The sequence below is a fragment of the Bufo gargarizans genome, chromosome 4 (assembly GCF_014858855.1).
Source record: "Bufo gargarizans isolate SCDJY-AF-19 chromosome 4, ASM1485885v1, whole genome shotgun sequence".
Taxonomy (NCBI): domain Eukaryota; kingdom Metazoa; phylum Chordata; class Amphibia; order Anura; family Bufonidae; genus Bufo; species Bufo gargarizans.
The window spans coordinates 439,487,353-439,507,732 of NC_058083.1; the positions used below are offsets into that span (position 1 = coordinate 439,487,353).

The 20,380-nt window shown below is 37.0% G+C and overlaps 1 protein-coding gene and 1 long non-coding RNA gene across 3 annotated transcripts in view; both read right to left on the reverse strand.

Annotated features, from left to right (window-relative positions):
* LOC122935894 overlaps nt 1-10,157 on the reverse strand; it is a 56,323-nt gene extending 46,166 nt beyond the window's left edge. Inside the window, exon 1 of the long non-coding RNA XR_006388847.1 lies at nt 9,933-10,157. This is a non-coding gene — a long non-coding RNA (uncharacterized LOC122935894). The remainder of the gene's footprint in view (nt 1-9,932) is intronic.
* Nucleotides 10,158-12,608: 2,451 nt separating this feature from the next.
* On the reverse strand, nt 12,609-15,088 carry FOXA2 (forkhead box A2). Of its 2 annotated transcripts, none has more exons than XM_044291420.1 (2): nt 14,986-15,088; nt 12,609-14,261 (listed from the first exon to the last, which is right to left on the reverse strand). In XM_044291420.1, the coding sequence occupies exons 1-2, from the start codon at nt 15,052-15,054 to the stop codon at nt 13,026-13,028; spliced, it is 1,305 nt and encodes a 434-aa protein (XP_044147355.1). In that variant the 5' UTR covers nt 15,055-15,088; the 3' UTR covers nt 12,609-13,025. The 2 variants fall into 2 exon arrangements, with proteins under 2 accessions (XP_044147355.1, XP_044147356.1); XM_044291421.1 differs by lacking the exon at nt 14,986-15,088 and adding an exon at nt 14,702-14,783.
* Nucleotides 15,089-20,380: the final 5,292 nt, after the last annotated feature.

A 20,380-nucleotide genomic window follows, 5' to 3' on the forward strand; every position in this document is an offset into this window, starting at 1 on the left:
GAAAATATTACAGCTGTGTTTATTTACCCATCCTGAACTGTGGCTTTAACATATGCTCATGCAATTTGTCATTGCAATTATGATCCTAAATGAAGGGATTCTATTATAAATGCAGATCTGAATTAATCAAGACTCGTGTAAAATTAGTCACAAAAACTGGCCAAGGTTAATTAAGTTTCCCGCATTATCTCAAGTAAGCTTTTAATTGTGGTATATGCCCTTTGGGATTTAATTGAAATCCATAGAAAAAAATTTAATGCAATTAGATTTCCCTGATTCCTGGATGTGTATGTTTTCTTCATTTTTTTTTTTTTATACAAAAATCCAGTGCTTTTTTTTATACTGGATGCTACAGCATTCTTATTGGTTTGCTAACTTTTTGGGATATTTTGCATTATAATTCTCTGAAAAACCTGAAAGACAAAGAACAAGGCTGAAAAATGTATTACAAAGGCTCATGTTAACATACTCTTTAAAACAGTTCTGTAACCATTTCATACTATTTTTTCTTTTTTAGAAGAAATTTGTCCTCCTCACACATGGTCCAATTCTACTCGAACAAGCAAAGTATTAGATAGTGGTTTAATTTGTGGATAACCTCCGTTATAAGAAATGCATTGCATAGTATCTCTATAAAAGGGAATATCATGATGTATGACATAGTTTTATTATCATGGATTCTCACAAACTCTGTACTAAATCCTGTCTGACCAGTGGTTGGCTTTAGCGTTAAGCGAATTTAATTCCATGAAGTGCATGTCGATCTAAATCTCAAGAAAAATTTGATTAGCCGCGAAGCAGAATTTCCTCATGCTTTGTGGTAGCGAATGGATTTTCCCTGAATGGCAATAAAAAAATTGAAAAAATCATACTTACCTCATCCGCGAAGGGCCAGCTGCCTCCATCATGATTGACGATCTCGCACAAAATCCCGTGCGCGGTGATGTATGACATCATCACGGGCAGCGCAAGATTTTGCTCTAGATTTTCAATCAAGATGGCGGCTGGCTCTTTGCGATCAAAAGGATGAGGTAAGTATGATTTTATAATTTGTTTTACAAAAATGACACTGTATTATTAATGTCAGATGCCGCCATGAATGCAGCATCTGAGGAGTACAATGACAGGGGACAGCGCAATCGCCACTCCTTGGCATTGCACCCACTACTTACAAAGAAATGTGCTTAGATTACTTTGTAAAATTAGGCGAAGCAGCCAAACCTAATTTTTCAATACTTCGCTCCTCCCTGGTTGGCATGTGTCTTTTTCTCTAGTCGTATTAAGGGTGGCATGCCTTGCTGTCATACTTATTCATTTTGAACAGTTTTGGAACTGGACAGCGGCACTCAAATCCATCTCAACAATATATTTAAGTGAGAAAAATTGGGCAAACATAAGGATATGATCAACTTAGACAAGATCCAAATTGTTATGGATAGATGATGATCTCCAAAACAGTAGGTCCTAATACGCAGTGGTTAGTACCAGTGGTACAAGGAAGGACAACCAGTAGCAGCATCATAGACTTCCAAACCTCATTGATGCGTGTGAGGAGTGAAGTCTAGCCTGTCCGGTCCGATACAACAGAAGAGCTATTATAACATAAATTACTGAAAAAATTAAGGCATTAGAAGACACAGTGTACTGCAGCCTGGGGCTGCATAGCCACAGACTAGTCAGGGTGCCAATGCTAACCCCTGGCTACTGCCAAAAGCACCTACAATGGTCACATGAGCATCTGAACTGGACCATAGAGCACTGACAAAAGGCATTCTTGTCTGATAAATGATGATTATTATTTTTTTTGCATCATGTGGATGGCTAAGGGCTTATGCATTGCTTACCTGAGTAAGAAATGGCACCAGGATGGACTATAAGAAGAAGCCAGTGAAGGCAGTGTGACCCTAAGTTTCCTAGCAATGTTCTGCTGTACTTTGAGATGTACCACCTACCTAAAAATTGCTGTAGACCAAGTATACCTCTTCATGGCAGCAGTGTTCCCTTATTCAAAATGATAATGCACCCTTCCACACTGCAAATCTTGTTCAGGAATTATTTGAGGAACGTGACATAGAGTTTGAGGTGTTGACATGGCCTAAAGGATCTCATTCTGATCAAGCATCTGTGGGATGCACTGGATAAACAAGTTTCATACACACCAGTAAGATTGCATGATATGTTGCATGACAACATGTTGCTGAACTTTGCTCTTCAACAGATCTGTATATACCATAAAGGAAAAAAGGATGCGTTTTTAGGGGCAGCATGTCAATGTTATTGATTTGTTTACTTTTTCTAATTACCCTATTGGGCACAATAGCTGATCTATGGTAGCATCAGCAGTGAATACAGGCCTGACCACAAGATCACACCCGGTGCATGTTTATGACCAATGTGCATCTTTAGATTGGATGGTGGGCAGACATAGTTTTCTCCATTATAAATCAGAATGTAATATTTTGCATTTGTTCTGACCTTGTTCCGCAATTCAGGACCTGATAAGGCATCAACTATGGAACGTGTTGGAAGGATTTTTATCATGTGTGTTCAGGCGCAGTACACATCACAGCCCTGTACCATCACATGGTTATAAATGGAAACAAAGCGAGAGCACAAAAAGAACTCCCAGAATGAAAACGCCATACAATAGTACTTACAAGTTACAAAGAAAACGATAAAATAAAAACTTGACATGAAAAACTGTTTTATTTTTTTATGTTGATGTGGATCCATTCTGGACTTTTTGTGTATAAATTACATTTGTAATTGCTCAGTTTCTTGTGCTAGAACCTCTGAAATCAGCAAGTGAACGAAGTCTATTTACATAAAATCCCTCATTCTTTCACATCAGGCAGATCTAGTTAACTTTCCTCCTCCCTCTGGCCTCTCTGGCAGTGAAAGGGTTATACAGAGAAGTGCACGTGTTGATGGGTCTTTAAGAGTTGGTAGGAAGACTAATTATAGCTGGTGCAAGGAAGCTGGAACACCCAAGTAGATGTGTCTCCCAGGATACTGATGGAGACCTATTTTACAAGCTGTAATTCTGCTTTACCCTATTGCATGGGAGGACAGTTCACACTACCCTGGTTTATCTCCTATTCTTTGGGAATATTCCTAATCCTATATTTCAGCAGGGGAATCTCCTATCCTTATCCCTCGTTCCTCACATAACTCACTGAGCTAAAAATCACACAAACAGGTGTGTGTATAAGAAAGACCCCTAATTCCAGACTTATTGCACCGGTCCTTGTAACCATTTAGCTTAAAACCATTTCACAGCAGGGACTTCAGGGATCTCCAGATACTTTATCGACTCTATGGGAAAGGTACTAAAGAAATTTATTTAAAAATAAATAGTAATATAATCAATAAAATAAAATTAATATAACCAGGAGTTGTAAACACAACACCGAAGAGTCAAAGACTGGAGAGGAGGGCAGAAGAGAACAGGAAGGAATGTAAAAGCCACCCTAGAAGTGTCTGGAATAAGCATCGTCTGGGAAAGAAATATTCATTAGTTTGAAGGATCCCCTAGTTAATAATTGGAGCAAGGAACAACATGTCTGAAAGAGTTTCCCTTTAAGAATAGAATAGAGATTTGGCCAAGACCAAGATCAGTTCACTTTCTAATTTTACAGTGTTTGTATTTGAATGGGCTCAATAGATATTGGCTGAATGGTCCTTCCACCAACAGCTATACCTCCAGACTTCCCTATACACATACAATATATAAGTTGGGTCTGGCTGAATGAGTATGTGTATTCAAAGTGAACAAAGGAGAAAGCTGCCAGACAGAGCTCAGCTGCAAATGGAAAGTAGCCACACATGCAACACCCCACCTAGTACCTACAGTTATCGGACATTTGTAGCATATCAATGCTGCAATATGCCATAAATGTTCAGATGGGGCAACCCCATTAACAGTGACTTTACCATCTGGATTCACTGACTGCCAAACTACTTATATAAAAAAAAGTAAGGGGATATACGTTGCTACCAGGTCAAATATCTCCAGGAGAATCAAAAAGGACAGGAAGTCCAACCATACAAATCCACCCCCCACCCCTCTCCCTGCAGTAGGTCTCAGGGTCATTTGACTACATGCAAATCCCATCAAAATTGGAACAAGCCATATACAAAAAATCTACAGTACAGTTAAATGCAACCTATTGTTATCTGTTGGAGGTAATTTCAGACTGAAAAGAAAATGGGAAACACGGCTGCCTCATGATTACTACTTTACACCACATAGGTACTCTACTGTACTTCTAAACACCTTCAGAAATATTTCTATACTATAGGGTTCATTTACATGGCTTGACTGAGCAGGAAATTATCAGGAATGAAGCTCATACAGATTAATTGTTCCTGGACAGCAGATCTCTGTTTACACAGGACAATCTTCTGCCTAGAAATAATGATTTAGGTGTCCTCATCAACAATGTTTTCAACCTATGAATGAGTATTTGAGAGATGATTGGCAGTATCTTTACACAGGCCAATTATTAGGAAATAGGGTCCATGAGAACATTTGTTCCTAATAATCAGCCCATGTACAAGGAACCTTCTAATCCAGTGAAAACTTGGTTGGGGGCAGGGGTCTGTGTGTAGTATTTGTATTATGGCCCTATGAAGCCAGCTAGTGCAGCAGATACAAACTTATGGCATATGTGATGTATGAAATAAACCTTTGCATCACTTTTCAATGTATTTCTTCTTGGATCTGGTTATTTTTTTTGACCCACAAAACATTTTAGCAAACTCTGAAAAAAATCAAACTCAACTGATAAAAAATTGTGTAAATGTTTTCATTAGTTTACACAATTTTTCATCAATGCTTGCCTCATTTTACAGAAATGAATAGAATCTATTTTATTCTAACAGATATCAGAAATAATAATTATTTTTTATTTGAAAGCGGCATTAATTCCATGGCGCTGTACACCTAAGAGGGGGTTGGAAACATATATAATATAAAACAACACAGTGAGTCCAGTGAGTATGACTTATTAACAGACTGGAACAGAGGGGGTGAGGAGGACCTTGGCCCGAAAGCCTACGATCTACAAGGCAGAGGGGAGGACACAGTAGATAAGGGTAAAAGCTGCTTGTTCGGCTGATGGTGGAAGTATACTTATTGCAGGTGGTAGGCTTTCCTGAAGAGGTGAGTTTTCAGGTTGTTTTTGAAGGTTTGGATGATGGAGGAGAGTCTGATATGCCAGGGTAGGGAGTTCTAGATTATGGAAGATGCACTAGAGAAATCTTGTAGACAACTGTATGAGAAACACAAGAGAAGAACAAAGAAGGATCGAAGATTACATGTGGGGATGTATCGGGAAAGCAAGTCCAAGATGTAACGAGGGGGCACATTGTGGACCGCTTTATATGTTGTTGTTAAGGAATGCTATTTTGCCATTTCCCAAAAAATAAAAAATAAATAATTTCCAAAAATTCTGATTAACAAATGAGATGGATCTGATTCTCTGCAATGTGAATCATTCTGAATCACAGTGAATCACTTCCACTGTCTTTAGTTGTCACGATGGAAGCAATATTTGCCCAAAAAGCTTATCATCAGAGTGCCTCAGACCACTTTTAGAGGAAAATAAGTGAGACAGCACAGAAGGAATATTAGAAATGGAGCGGGAGATAAATTAAATAAACGGATGGACCTTCCAAGAGAAGAAAGGAGAGAAAAGGTTTGTCCACAAGTTTAAGACTTAAAAATTTTAAAAATATTCAGTCTTTATGTTCTTACGCAATTTTACAATGAAAAAATAAGAGAAAAGTGTTTTTTGTGTCTGTTTGCCAATTTATGCAAAAGTAGTGACTGGAAAGAGATGCAATTAAATCAAGTTACAAAAGTGAGAAAGATCAACAAGCTGTAGAGGAGGCCATAGTTGGCCTTGTTGCCATGACAACGGAATAGCTCCAGCCTGTGATGTAGTTGAGACTTAAGCAAAGGCATTTCTGGCTCAGCTGACATTTTAAACCTTTTTGTGAGAGATCCGTCTGATTTCTCCGAAATGGAGAAGTGCCTTCTCGCCTTTGATTGATAAGAGTAACCTTGCACATTGCAATCCAGTTTTGGAGATAGGGAGCCTAAGGCCAAACCCTTTCTCAGATGTAAAGGAGCTGCAAATTATCTGTATGCGCAAATCCTCTGTGAATTAGATGAATCGAAATGAATTCAGCGTTTGAAGGTATTAGTTTGGCTGACAAAAAAAAAAAATCACATTTTTAGCATAATCAATTAAAGCCTGCTCTAAAGATATAAAGGGGGCTTTGAAAATGATCTGAGGGATTACACGTTTCCAATACTGTATGAAAACGGTTGGGGTGACGGATACAAAAACACACAATGGAAGACTTATGAAATCCTCCACGTTAATCAGAAATTTTTTTCTAGGCAGTTGGCCTGGATAAGGGAAGGAGCTCATGGCCTTAGCTCTAGGCCTCTTGTACATGAATTATATTTTTTTTTCCGTTTCGTGTTTTGTGTGTTCCGTATACGGACTGTTTACGGAACTATTCATTTCAATGGATGCGCAAAAAAAAAAACGGAAGGTACGCCATATGACTTCCATTTCCATATTTCTGTTTTTACGTTCTCTTCAAATATAGAACATTTCCTATTATTGTCCACATAATGGACAAGGATAGTACTGTTCTATCAGGGGCCAGCTGTTCCGTAAAAAATGGAATGCACACGGACGTCATCCGTATTTTTTTGCAGATCTGTTTTTTGCAGATCGCAAAATACTGAAAAAGCCATACGGTCGTGTGCAAGAGGCCTTATGGCTAGAGGATAAAGCAGAAATTCTTAAGATGGTGCCACATTTTTGGAGAAGAGATTCTTGAGTAGAAAAGGATGCTTTTCATTCCATAAATGATTCTTCATGCTTTGTCAGTGAGCTCAACGGGACTCTTGTATCAATTAAAGAACTGCAGAAAAATGGGACAAGTACATTGGAAAACATGGATTAGGATAGATGTTCCTTATAAATTAATGTACTGCACCATTCCGACACTCCACCCAAAAAATTTAATAAAATATCAATAAGCATTTTCACATTTTATTTTTATGGAGGGAAGGCTAAGCAGGTACAATGGTGTAACATGCAAGAAATAAATGGCATACACATAGTTGCGGTGTAATTATCATTCATATCAGTGGCGTAATTATTTTTCATAGAGCCCCATAGTAAAATAAGATAGGGCCCCCACCAGCTTTAAAATTAAAACAGTAGCATAAGTAGCAATAATTAAGGTATGTATAATAGCGCCATATATATGCAAAACCCACAGTATAGCAAAAAGCAACCATATTGTTATTCCCCAAAAATAAGTACAATATTCTTGCAACTGATAGATCCCCCCTCCCCCAACCTTTGGCCCCATGAGCAAGTGCTATGGCTGCTGTGGCTATAGGTATGCAAATAGGACAGCTTTCTGAAATGTATGAAATATGTGTGGCATTGACACTTTTCACAGCAAGAACTAATATTTTATAAAAAATACAATCTTCATTCTGGACCATTAATGATTGATAGATAGAACATAGATAGCTAAACAGTAGATAGAAAGATAAATAGATAGACGATAGATAGATAGATAGATAGATAGATAGATAGATAGATAGATAGGTAGATAGATAGATAGACATATATACAATAGATAGATAATAGATAAAGTTTGATAGATAGACATATAGAGTTTGATTGATAGATAGATAGATAGATAGATAGATAGATAGATAGATAGATAGACATATAGAGTTTGATAAATAGACATATATACAATAGATAAATAGATAGATAAATGATAGATAGTAGATATAATAGACAGATAGATGATAGATATATAGATAGACATATAGAGTTTGATAGATAGGCAGACAGACATATAGATAGATAGATAGATAGATAGATAGATAGATAGATAGATAATAGATACATTTACATTTAGTGCATGAATCTTGTGAAGCATTTCTCATCAAATCTATTAAGAATATTGTATTTATAAATGATTGAAATCACTCATTGTAAACCATATTTCTACAGGCCAGGCTTTCCTTCCAAAGTACCACTGCATTAAAAAAAAAGTGCCCATCCTGAACCAGAGCTATCAAAAGGCCATTCCCATCTCAGGCGGCATTGAGTGGCCTCTGCTGGGGTTACTCCTCTATCAAAGGATTGGAAATGAAGTACGTGGGTATACACTCATTTAAGGACAAGTAATTGACAAATCCAAAGACCTGCATTACTAGTGAAATGGGAAGATATTAATTATTTATAAACGATTAGCCTTTCTGTGTGTCCTGTACAAATTCTATCTTGTACTAGAAATATAACATGTCATACCAGTCAGGGGACAGGGGGCTGCAGGGATGACAGATATTATATAAGAATTGGGGGAAGGGACAGTGGAATTAATTCAGTAAAATAAAATGGGGATAAATGATAATGAATTATTATTATCTTTCTTAATGTTATTTATAATTATCCAAGCATCATGTGTATTTCCCTTCCCTCCCTACAATAAACTTTTTTTTTCATTTTGCATATTTATTTTCACCAGAATCAGATACAATTAATACATTTGACCTGTCTGCCTATGAAATATTGTTACAGGGCTAATGTTATGTAGTACGTGAGTAATAAAATCATTGAAAAGAGTTTACCAGGTGTCTAGTTTAGCATGCAGTAAGGTTGTCCTAGGGCGCAAATGTTCATACATCATATAAAATATTAAAAGGACTTAGTGAGGCAAGTACTTCTGTGAATAGTTTCTCCTGATTATTTTACTGAAGTAATGATTGATTTAAATTTTTATATGTTATATTATGTTATAGTAAACCATTATTATTATTAGTAGTAGCAGTAGTAGTAGCAGCGAAGTGAAGTAGTGAGTAGTTTTACTGGATCTGAATAGTAGCAATATATTAATGTAATTATTTTTAATATTATCAGGAATATGATCTGGATCTGACCTGTATAACAAATGCTTGTAAAATGCAATTATTTGCAAAAAAATAAATAAATATAATGTACTGTATTAATATTAGTTATTATTATTATTATTATTTTTTTTTTGTTGTTGTTAATCCTGAATTGTATAAAAATGTTATACATCATATGTTTTCTTATATGAAACAATAAAAAATGAGCATTAATAGGTATAAATGTTTTTCTGTTTTCATTTTTTTCCTGGATTTGAACTGTAAAAAGATATTTTTTATATGCTAAAATAATAACTATTATAACAGTTATAGCAAAAATATAAAACATCATAAAAATTATGTCATGTTGATAATACTGGCATGTCAAAATACATAATTTCATAATAACTAAAAGAAATGGTTATTTTTGAACATTAATACAAATATTGTTATAACTATATATCTGTAATAATACTTTTCTTATATGAAATAACAAGAAAGGGCAATAGTTATTATTATTACACTTCAGATTTGGTTAAAAAAAAATATTCTTTTTTCATTCTTTTACTGGATTTGAATTGTAATCAATCTATATTTTATATTCTAAAAGTAATAACAATAAGAAGTTATTTTAAAATGTTACAAAAAATGATATCATAAAAAATAATTTCCTAATAAATGATGATGATATTATGTGTAGTAATAATAATAACTATTTTATACCTTGTAATATATTTATCATGAAAGTATATTACTTTTTTAAATCCAGATTTTGCTAATGTAATAACAAAATCATGTTGTTCTAACAACTTGATGTACATAGAGTAGCTCTGAAAAATTAGTTGATAGGTTCAGGCTGCCAAATGGCATTGTGAAGATCTTTCTAAAAGACTTTAATGACATAAAAAGGGAATTTGGACCTGAAATGTCTGCGCTGCTTTGTATGGCGCTCACAAGAAGCAAGTGTCTGGGCTGGGAAGAGGATCCCTACCTGCTGGCCGCCAAGCTGTTGCTGGTGACAGCTCGAGAAGAGCAGAAGCTTCAGCTGCCTGGGGTTGTGACGTCTCCCTCCTGCCTTTATCGGAGAGCAGAGGCTGCTTTTGTTGACTTTCGCACAAAGCAAAGATTTCTGCTGCCTTCCAGCTTCCAAACAAAAAGGAATATTTTACCAAGATATTGATCAGCTTTTTAAAATTGACTTCACGATAATGATGAAGAAAACAAGTGCAAAATGCAGAAGTGTGTGTCAAGGATGACACATGGTGCAAAGTTTACCCTCCTGGAATTTGGATCTCCAATTTTGTGTTTACTGTCTCTGTTTATTCACAGATCACAGATGCTTAAACCAGTAAGCACTTGGAAAATAAATGTAGTAGTGCCTTGTGTCACCCCCCCCCCCCCCCCCCCATAGTACAAAACCCCAGGCCCAGGCCCCTGGGTGGCAGACGAGCCACAGGGTGGCTAGGCGCAACGAGACTGACATGGCTGTGACATCCTTTTCTGTGTATCGGGGGTACAGAACTACATGTTATCTGTTAGGATCAGTCAAGTGAGAGACACTAAGTAGTTTAAAACGAGCAGTTAACAATGGACAAGTGATAGGAACATAGCAGGTTATAGCATCACATTCATAGGGCATTGTTCACAAATCAGCCCCATTCCTGGCTCCATTCTCTCTCTCCGCAGGAAGCTTTTATGTGCTAATGAAACACATTTCATGCTCCCTTTTCAACGTGTGTGTCCTTGCAGCCTGTGCCCTGCCTGCTGGAGCCTCCTACCAGCTACACAATGTGCATGGGAAGGAGGATTTCAATGCTATTTTCTGGCCTCACCCTATCACTGCCTGGACGCGTGGGAAAAGTCGATTTTTTTTGAGTTGCAAATCATATTTTCGGAAGAAAGAGTTGAGTCTTTATAGTTTTCATTTGTAATGCTGTTTTGAATGCTGGGAAACTGTTCAAAACTCATTACTATCCAAACTCCCTAGACTGAAAGAAGCAGGGAAAGATCTGCGTAGGGTACGGCCAAATGGTCATTGGTCAGGTTTCTGCATGAAGTTTTGGAAGCCAAAATCAGGAGTGGATCATAATGGGAAAAAAGTATACAACTTCTATTCTGGTTCTGGCTTCCATGTAGAAATAACCAGATGGACAGGACACACTGTTAACTTTAGTAGAAGCAAGACGGATAATAAATATAGATTAGGTTGAATAGATAGATACTGTATATAGATAGACAGACATATAATACATATAGAATATATCAATTAGAGATAGATAGGCAGGCAGACAGATAATAAATATATACAGATTAGATAGAGATAGATAGATAGATAGATAGATAGATAATATAGATGGATTAATGGATAGATAGATAGATAGATAGATAGAATAGATTGGAGAGATGGATTAGAGAGACAAGCAGGCAGAGAGACAGATAATACATATAGCTAGATTACATAGAGATAGATAATATAGATAGATTAAAGTGATAGATGGATACATGGATCTAGATAGATAGACAACAAATTAGGTATAGTTCCCTATAGTTCTTTGTACATTAGTGTAGTGGTATCATGGCACACAATCTTGATTAGAAAAAAAAAAATAGAAAGAAAGAAGGGATAATACATAAATATATGAAAAAGAGAAATAGATAGGTTAGAAAGATAATAGACGATAGAAGACAAATGGAGATAGATAGTAGACAAATAATAGATAGTAGACAAATGATAGATAGATAGTAGACAAATGATAGATAGATAAATAGATAGAATTATGTCCACTGCAAAATCAAAAACAGACTATATAAAAGCAAGGAACTGAAAAGAGATGGGTGAGGGAGAAAACTAGAGATGAAAAAGATATAATTGTAAAATGAAAGAGAGACAGATAGACAAATAGATAGATCATAGGATGTTATTTTGTTCCAGCCTTAGGGTCTATATAGTAATAGTAGAATGTATGAGGTTTGGGAAATATACCGTATATATACCATTACATTTAGCATAAATAACTTTATAAATGTCCAATGGCCTTGACTAAAAATCTTTTCTACACTTGCACTCTTTCCCAGATCTGCCATACTGCCTGCAGAGACAATATCGGCACAGTCTAATTCTCTCAGAGTTTCTCTACATTGTACATGATACATTTCCCTTGTATTTATTTTTTCATTTATAGGATCCCACCTGCCAAAATACAATTCTACATCTATTGCAGTGGGTGCTTGGATCTAGATGGGTTTTAACAGAAAATTAAAACTTTAAATGTACTTTTTTGGGGCTTGACAATGTATTCATGACTGCTGCCTCCCGAGCTGCCTATGTGTCAGTTGTATAAAATAGGCTCTAGTCACACTGGTGTCATGCGTTTCATTTATAAAGGAGCCATGAACGCTATGGCCAAGCTGTTAAAAGTAAAGAAATAACTGAAACCCAAGATCAATCAGGTGCATCAGAATTTGTCAGTATTGTTTGAAATCAGTGTCAGTGTCAAGACTTAATATATCTAGAACTCTCCTCACCTCCCTGGTATAAGATATAGAGACCATCTGCTTGATATCACAGCAATTGTCATAAATACTAATCTGTATATGAATATAATTGCCCTTTATATCTCATGCGTCATTCAAACTAATAAATAAAAATCCAGAAAGAAATGGCAATACGATTTTAATAGAGATTGTTAAAACCTGACTGGGACAAGTCAGAATACATAGTCATAAATAAAGTGTACAGAAACCATAAATTAAGCCTTTTCAAGCATTTTACTTAAAAAAAAAACATTAAACTTTTTTGTGAATTACAACAATATTTCCTTTTTTACATAAAGAATTTTACAGACTTTTGGTCCTTTGTAGAAACTACACAGCATATAAGGATCCACCACATTCACAAAAAAGAAACCCCCTGCAACAAAGTGGGAACACAAAATGTATTCAAACATAGTAGGACAAACCTGACAGCTAAAGGGGGTAAAAACAAACTGTACAGCCGAAGGAAAGGGGTAGGGAACACATACTATTGTAGTACATAGATTTATACAGTCACTGTAAGCAAGTCCATTATGCCTGTTGTCTAGAATTAGGAAGAGTTCATTATGGGTCTGGAATACACACCTTGATAGTATGAGGTGTCACTTGAAATGGGTGAAGACTCTAAGCCAGTTTTGTTCGTTACTGTGCTCATTGCTAAACTACCTGCCATGGGGGAACCATATCCTGAATAATGCATCACCTGTTCATAGGCTTTCAAGTCCATTTTATGGTGGTGGTGACTGTGGTGATGGTGGTGGTGGTGATGTTGCTGTTCAGAGGACATTAGGTTGTTGATGGAGAAAGGGTGGTTGAAAGAATAGTGATGTTCTGGTTTGAGGTGGGATTGGGCATCATGGGACAGCACAGAGTGGTGTTGTGAGAGCAAGTGTTGGGCTTGGGAGACAGGAGAAGCAGTATGATCTGGGCTCAAACCTTGATTTGACTTCATGTCTACAAGGGTCCTCTTCTGTTCCTGGCATGGGGATGAACTGGAATGTGGAGACTCGTTGCCCCCAGAACTTTCTGAGCTGCTGTTGGCAGCAGAACCTACACTGGATGACCCTTCAGAGAGTTTCTTACCGCTGCCATCCCTGGGGGTGTGCTTTTTGTCGCACTTGAAGCGCTTCTGGCGTCTCAGATAGCAACCATTCTCAAACATGTTACCAGAGTCCGGATGGAGAGTCCAAAAGGAACCTTTGCCAGGTTTATCTGGAGACCTTGGTACTTTGAGAAAACAGTCATTAAATGACAAAGAGTGGCGGATTGAGTTCTGCCAACGCTGCTGGTTCTGTCTGTAAAAGGGAAATAGGTCCATGATCCACTGGTAGATCTCACTCAAGGTGAGCATCTTGTTAGGAGACTGCTGGATGGCCATAGTAATAAGGGATATGTAAGAATATGGAGGTTTGGCATGAGTGTAGCTCCGTCGGTAAGTTTTAGGATCCCTGGATCTGTTAATATTGGATTGTCCATATATAGGGCTCATGGAATTGATGTTGGTATAGGGTGCCAGCGCATTCATGGATGTTGCCTGGGCACTCATGGGGCTCATGCTAGGACTCAGGTGAGTAGCCATACTTGCTACACCGGAGCCCATTCCACCCATAGCACCAGTGCCAGGAGACATGCCAGTGAGAGAAGGGCTCATTCCAGTGTTCACGTAGGACATGTTCATGGAACTTGCTGTCATGTTAGCCGTGCTGCTCATTGCAGACATACTCATGTAAGTGTTCATGGTGTTCATGCTTAATCCAGCATTCATGTTACCTACTGAGGAGTACGCCTGAAAAATTAAAGGGGCACAGTTACTATTTAGAATGAAATTGGGATAGTGAATAGAGCTACAAATACCATATACAACTTCACTGTAATATATTATACATATAAAGTATTCTGCTAAAATAGGAGTGAATACTGATCGTTCTCTTCTTCAAAGGTGAACCAACCTAAATGGGTAAAAAAAAACTCATACCTAACATCTACCATAATGGTTAAACAATTCTTAATTTATCATTGGAAACTGCAAGTCTGACAGATAATGACTTTATGTTTCCAATTCCACTACTATTACAATCCATTTACTGCTTTCAAAATTGTAAATTTAATAGCCGAAGACAACTCGTGAAGGACACCTTGTATTGCCCCAACACGAAAGACAAAATTAATCCAAGGAACCCTAGAAGGGAACCCAAGTGCTGCTCAGTATTCTGAGTGGTGACCTACTTCTTGATAATCAGATGAAAATGTCATTTAGGTTGATTCTCCTGAAAGTTTGATTAGTTGTTATATTTACAAGAACTTTTTTTACTCTCTCTCCCCCCAGTCATCCCCCCCACCCCACCCCATGCCAAACATAACGTTGTTGGGATAGTGTGTGGCTCAGTCATCGAAGAGGATTTGGAGGCGCCACAAGTCAATATTTGATCACAAAGTTAATATTATCCCAAGGCTAACAGTGTGCTATAAAGAGAGAGAATGACAGAAAGTGAAGAGAAAGAGCTGCTTACCTCTGGTTCTGTGTAGTAGCTGCTCCAGTCTGAATGTTCATGTCCTTCCATTTTCACAGCTCCTAGCATACTGGAAGCTGAGTGCAAGGCAGTTTAAAATTTAACAGCAGCAACCAACAACAGTGATAGCAACAAAAAGAGAGAGGGAGCGAGAGGAACCCTCCCTCCCAAGCACTCCCTCTCCCTCTCTGAACTAGGAGGGGGAAGGAGAGAGCTGCAGCTTGGGTTGTGCCACTGCTGCTGCAGATATGAAGTGTGGCTCCTGGGCTGGAGATTGAAGGGAGGACAGCAGCTCAGGCTTGTGTAGTAAGTAGTAGGGAGAATGGCAGCTCCTATCCTTCAAACAGTGGTGGCGGTGATGATGATGATGATAACAGTGCTGTGGTGACGTTGCTGCTGCTGGGTGATATAGCTTGCAGCTCTAGAGGAGCCTCCAATCCCAAAGTTCTCAGCAGACCATTTGAATAATCAGCTCACACCTAGGCGTGAGACTCTTCCTTGGCCCCCCTATTGTACACCTGCCTTACACTCAAAAGAAATGCAATTTGAATAGATTCATTAAGCTTTAATCTGATTGTCCAGTGCGAAGGGGAGGAAGGAGGAATTTAACACTAGGACACTGTTATGTCTGCCCTGGATTCATTATATTCATTCCTTTTTATTCTACAATTATTTTTAAACAATATGTACTAGTTCACATTTCTACAAAGGAAATCAGTGCACCCATACACTATGCTACATGTCCACAAAGAAGTCAGCGCACCCATACACTATACTACATACATTAATACTACATGTATACAATGATATCAGCGCACCCATACACTATACTACATACATTAATACTACATGTATACAATGATATCAGTGCACCCATACACTATACTACATACATTAATACTACATGTATACAATGATATCAGTGCACCCATACACTATGCTACATGTCCACAAAGAAGTCAGCGCACCCATACACTATACTACATACATTAATACTACATGTATACAATGATATCAGCGCACCCATACACTATACTACATACATTAATACTACATGTATACAATGATATCAGTGCACCCATACACTATACTACATACATTAATACTACATGTATACAATGATATCAGTGCACCCATACACTATGCTACATGTCCACAAAGAAGTCAGCGCACCCATACACTATACTACATACATTAATACTGCATGTATACAATGATATCAGTGCACCCATACACTATACTACATGTCCACAAATAAGTCAGTGCACCCATACACTATACTACATGTCCACAATGATATCAGTGCACCCATACAATATACTACATACATTAATACTACATGTATAAAATGATATCAGTGCACCCATGCACTATACTACATGTACAGAACAATATCAGTGCATCCTTACACTACACTGCATGTACAGAATGATATCAGTGCAGCCATACAATATACTACATGCACCAATACTACATGTATACAATGATATCAGTGCACCCATACACTATACTACATGTCCACAAATAAGTCAGTGCACCCATACACTATACTACATGTCCACAATGATATCAGTGCACCCATACAATATACTACATACATTAATACTACATGTATACAATGATATCAGTGCACCCATGCACTATACTACATGTACAGAACAATATCAGTGCATCCTTACACTACACTGCATGTACAGAATGATATCAGTGCAGCCATACAATATACTACATGCACCAATACTACATGTATACAATGATATCAGTGCAGCCATACAATATACTACATGCACCAATACTACATGTATACAATGATATCAGTGCACCCATACACAGTACTACATAGAAAAAGAGCAGATCTGCACATGGAATCAAGTAAATCCAGAAACATATTCTACATTCAAAATATATGCACACATGAAAAGGAGTGAATATAAACACTATACTAAATACATAAAAAATACACTGCACGCACTCATGGAAATGGATGCAAGTGTGGACATTACACTGATAATACAAACACACAGATATCAGTGTGCTCGTGTATACAGTACATACAAAGTAGGACATAGATGGTAATTAAATATATAAAAACATAGTACATGCATGCATACTATACAATACACACATACATACATATATACATTAACAATACATGGATAGAAAATGGATATAAACAGGAATGTCATCACACACACATATATGCTGTATATATATATATATATATATATATATATATATCTTTTACATGAAGATACCATTATGACAATCACACACACATATATGCTGTATATATATATATATTACATGAAGATACCATTATGACAAGACAGAAAGAAAATATATCTTATAGATATGATAATAATGTATAAGAAAACAAACTGTGTATTTTGCAATAAAGAACAATACATAATACATGAATAATATTTAAAAATGTCAGATTCTCAAAAAAAAATTAAATAGAAAAGTATTTTATATATATATACACACACACACACACACAAGTTTACTCTTTTAAATCCGTTTTATTGGTTTTAGTTGCTTACAGTAAATAAAAGTGCAAAAAATGGTACATAATAGAATAAACAAAAACAATAGTATTAACAAAATGATCAAAAATAAACAAAAAAAACCACTTTCTTAAAACACACACACACACATACACACACTCCCCCTCTCTCTCATCATTAGGGCGATAAAACTTTCTCAAAATGTAATCTAGATCTGTTTTTTACAGCTTCAAACGTATCTCCCTACATAACCATATTGATTCAAAAATTTCATCAATCTCAATTCCTCACCTTTCCAGTTATGTGCGATATGAAGTATAGCTGCTCACACTGTATTTTCTCTCAATTAATATATATTCCAAATGAATACCCCTTCCATCCTCTCACCATGGAGGAATATTGTAGGCGATGTTTTAATTTCTTCCATCATTCATTTTACAATTCTTTTCCAAAAATTCTTCACTATATCACATTCCCACCACATATCCAAAAACCGTGCCAACCATTCCACAATCCCTATGATACTTGTAATTCCTTTTCCCACAAACTGTATCAATTCTATGTGGTGTCAGGTAAGTTCTGCGTTCCTTGCAGTGACGCTTGCCTATCCCCTCTGCTTAATTCTGCAGCCCCCTTATACTATTTTTCCAAAGCAAATTCAGTCCATAGATCATTTCAACATAAATTAATCTCCTTGATTTCATCTAACCCAAAATATATTATTAAGATTGAAGCCTTTCTCATAGATGAGTAGAAATAAAACACAAAAAAAGAAATGCAATCAGCTCACCGTCTTTGCCAGTCCTTGGGGCACGGATTCTTAGGAGAAGCAAATCCACATGTAGAAACAAAGTAGCGGGTCCAGCTCTCGGGTTTGGGATAAAACGATAGATGTCATGAATAAGGACTGAGTACAGTCCGAAATGCGTTGACTGGTGTGGGGAGATGTCCTCCTGTGCACCTTTTTTTTTTTTTTTTAGATATTTAAAATAAAAAATCTATGGTTTTATCAAAGACCCAACTGCTGGATCCACTACTTTGTTTCAGTAGAAATAAAACCTTCCAATTTGTCTATGTCTAGTTGTTTCGCCTTGGACTATGGAAAGAAACTTAGTATTTGCCTTAATCTCAAAATATCTTCTCCAGTGATTTATTTATTTTATATACTAAATTATTATTATTATGAATTGTACCATTATTAAAAAAAAAAATTACTTCCCCTTCTGTTTCCACCATTGGAAGCCAATCACTTCGAGACCTGGCGCAAATAAAACAAAAACAAACCTATCGGATAATTTATATATTTTTTTAATAACCTCTTTCCAAATTTCCAAAGAATCTTTTAAAATCTATTTATTTCCCTGATCCCATCACCAGCACAGATCCATGACAGACGAGACCGGCTATAGTTACACCCAGCAATTCATTTTCCAAATCTACCCACAAGGTCTCTCTATCCCCGGCTGTAGCTTTCAACATTTCTACTATTCCGGCCACTTAAAAATACTTACTCAGGTTTGAAACAGAAACCCCCCCCTTCTTTTTTTTGAGAAGGGAATACTCTTCGCGACTCCAGGTTTTCCATAAAGCCCCACAAAACACATAACTGTCCTCTGAAGATCGGCCATATCACTCTTCTTTCTCCGAATACGCAGACACTAGAAAATACAATCAACTAGGAGAAAATTATTTTAATAACGTTACTTTTCCCCAAAAATGATATATATTTTTTGACGTCCAAATATTTTTTTGTCATTCTTTACACTTTTATGATATCGTTATGGTAAAGGTATAGCTTTATATAAATCAGACCAATTTTTCGTTCACTTAATACCCAGATATTGCATATAAATCGTCTTCTATATCAAAGCCAAAGTTTAGATCAGTCCGATCTCCCTACTCTTTTTGTTCCCGATAACATGGGGAAGGAATTCTATTCGTCACCGGAGAGGTAGTCAGTCATCCGAAACGGGCAGCAGGTAATAAGTGCGGAATATTGGGCAAATTCAAATAGCGCTCGTGTTCTGGAGTGACAGTTGTATAATTGCGAAAAAGCAAAATCCAGTCTCCGCTCATCCGATTTTTTTTCCTCGACCAGGACGAATCTCTATTCTTTTTCGAAAAGTAAAAATAAAATAAAATAATCTCAGTAGAGCAGCCCCATCCCTCTAGGTTTGGGACTGCATAATCCAAGGTAGCGGCGGCTGCGCTCTCTATCATCCTGAAGTCCAGCAGAACCATCCCAATAAATCATCAGCAATTAAAGAGGAGCTCCATGACAGGGGTGCACTGGTGGTGAGGGATCCGGCAGCTCCATCCCCGCTGCTGCCTTCCCCAGCTCTAGGCAGGCGAGCACTGCTGCCTGCTGCAACATATATTTATTCTACAGGAGACGTTTGCTGTGTGAGATATTAAACAAAGTAAAGTTTATTTAACGTGTTTGATCATCACAGATTTAGCAGATCGTCTCAGCGATGGTCAATAAATTGGGCCTTAGGAAAACAAGGGAATTCTCAGCTAGAATGGAGCCGCGAGTTTGGTTTGTACAGTCCTGTACACAGTGCTAGTCATATAGATAGAAGGGATTATAGCTAAATATTTGTGTCTCTCTATTTATAGGCATCCACATACATGTAAAATACACACTCGTGAGCGCTCAGCGTGGGTGACACTGCGATCTGCTGGTCCAGGAACCAGAAGGGAGCAATTATTAATAAGCTGATGATTAGTCATATGATAGAATGGGCTATTTTCATGGGGAATGTATCAGAAACCATGTTGTTGAAGACCGTTGCTGCCCTGGTAAATGACAGAGCATAGGCTGTTGGCTTTATGAGACTGCCGAGTCAAATCTACACAATTATAAATACTATACACATATATAATAT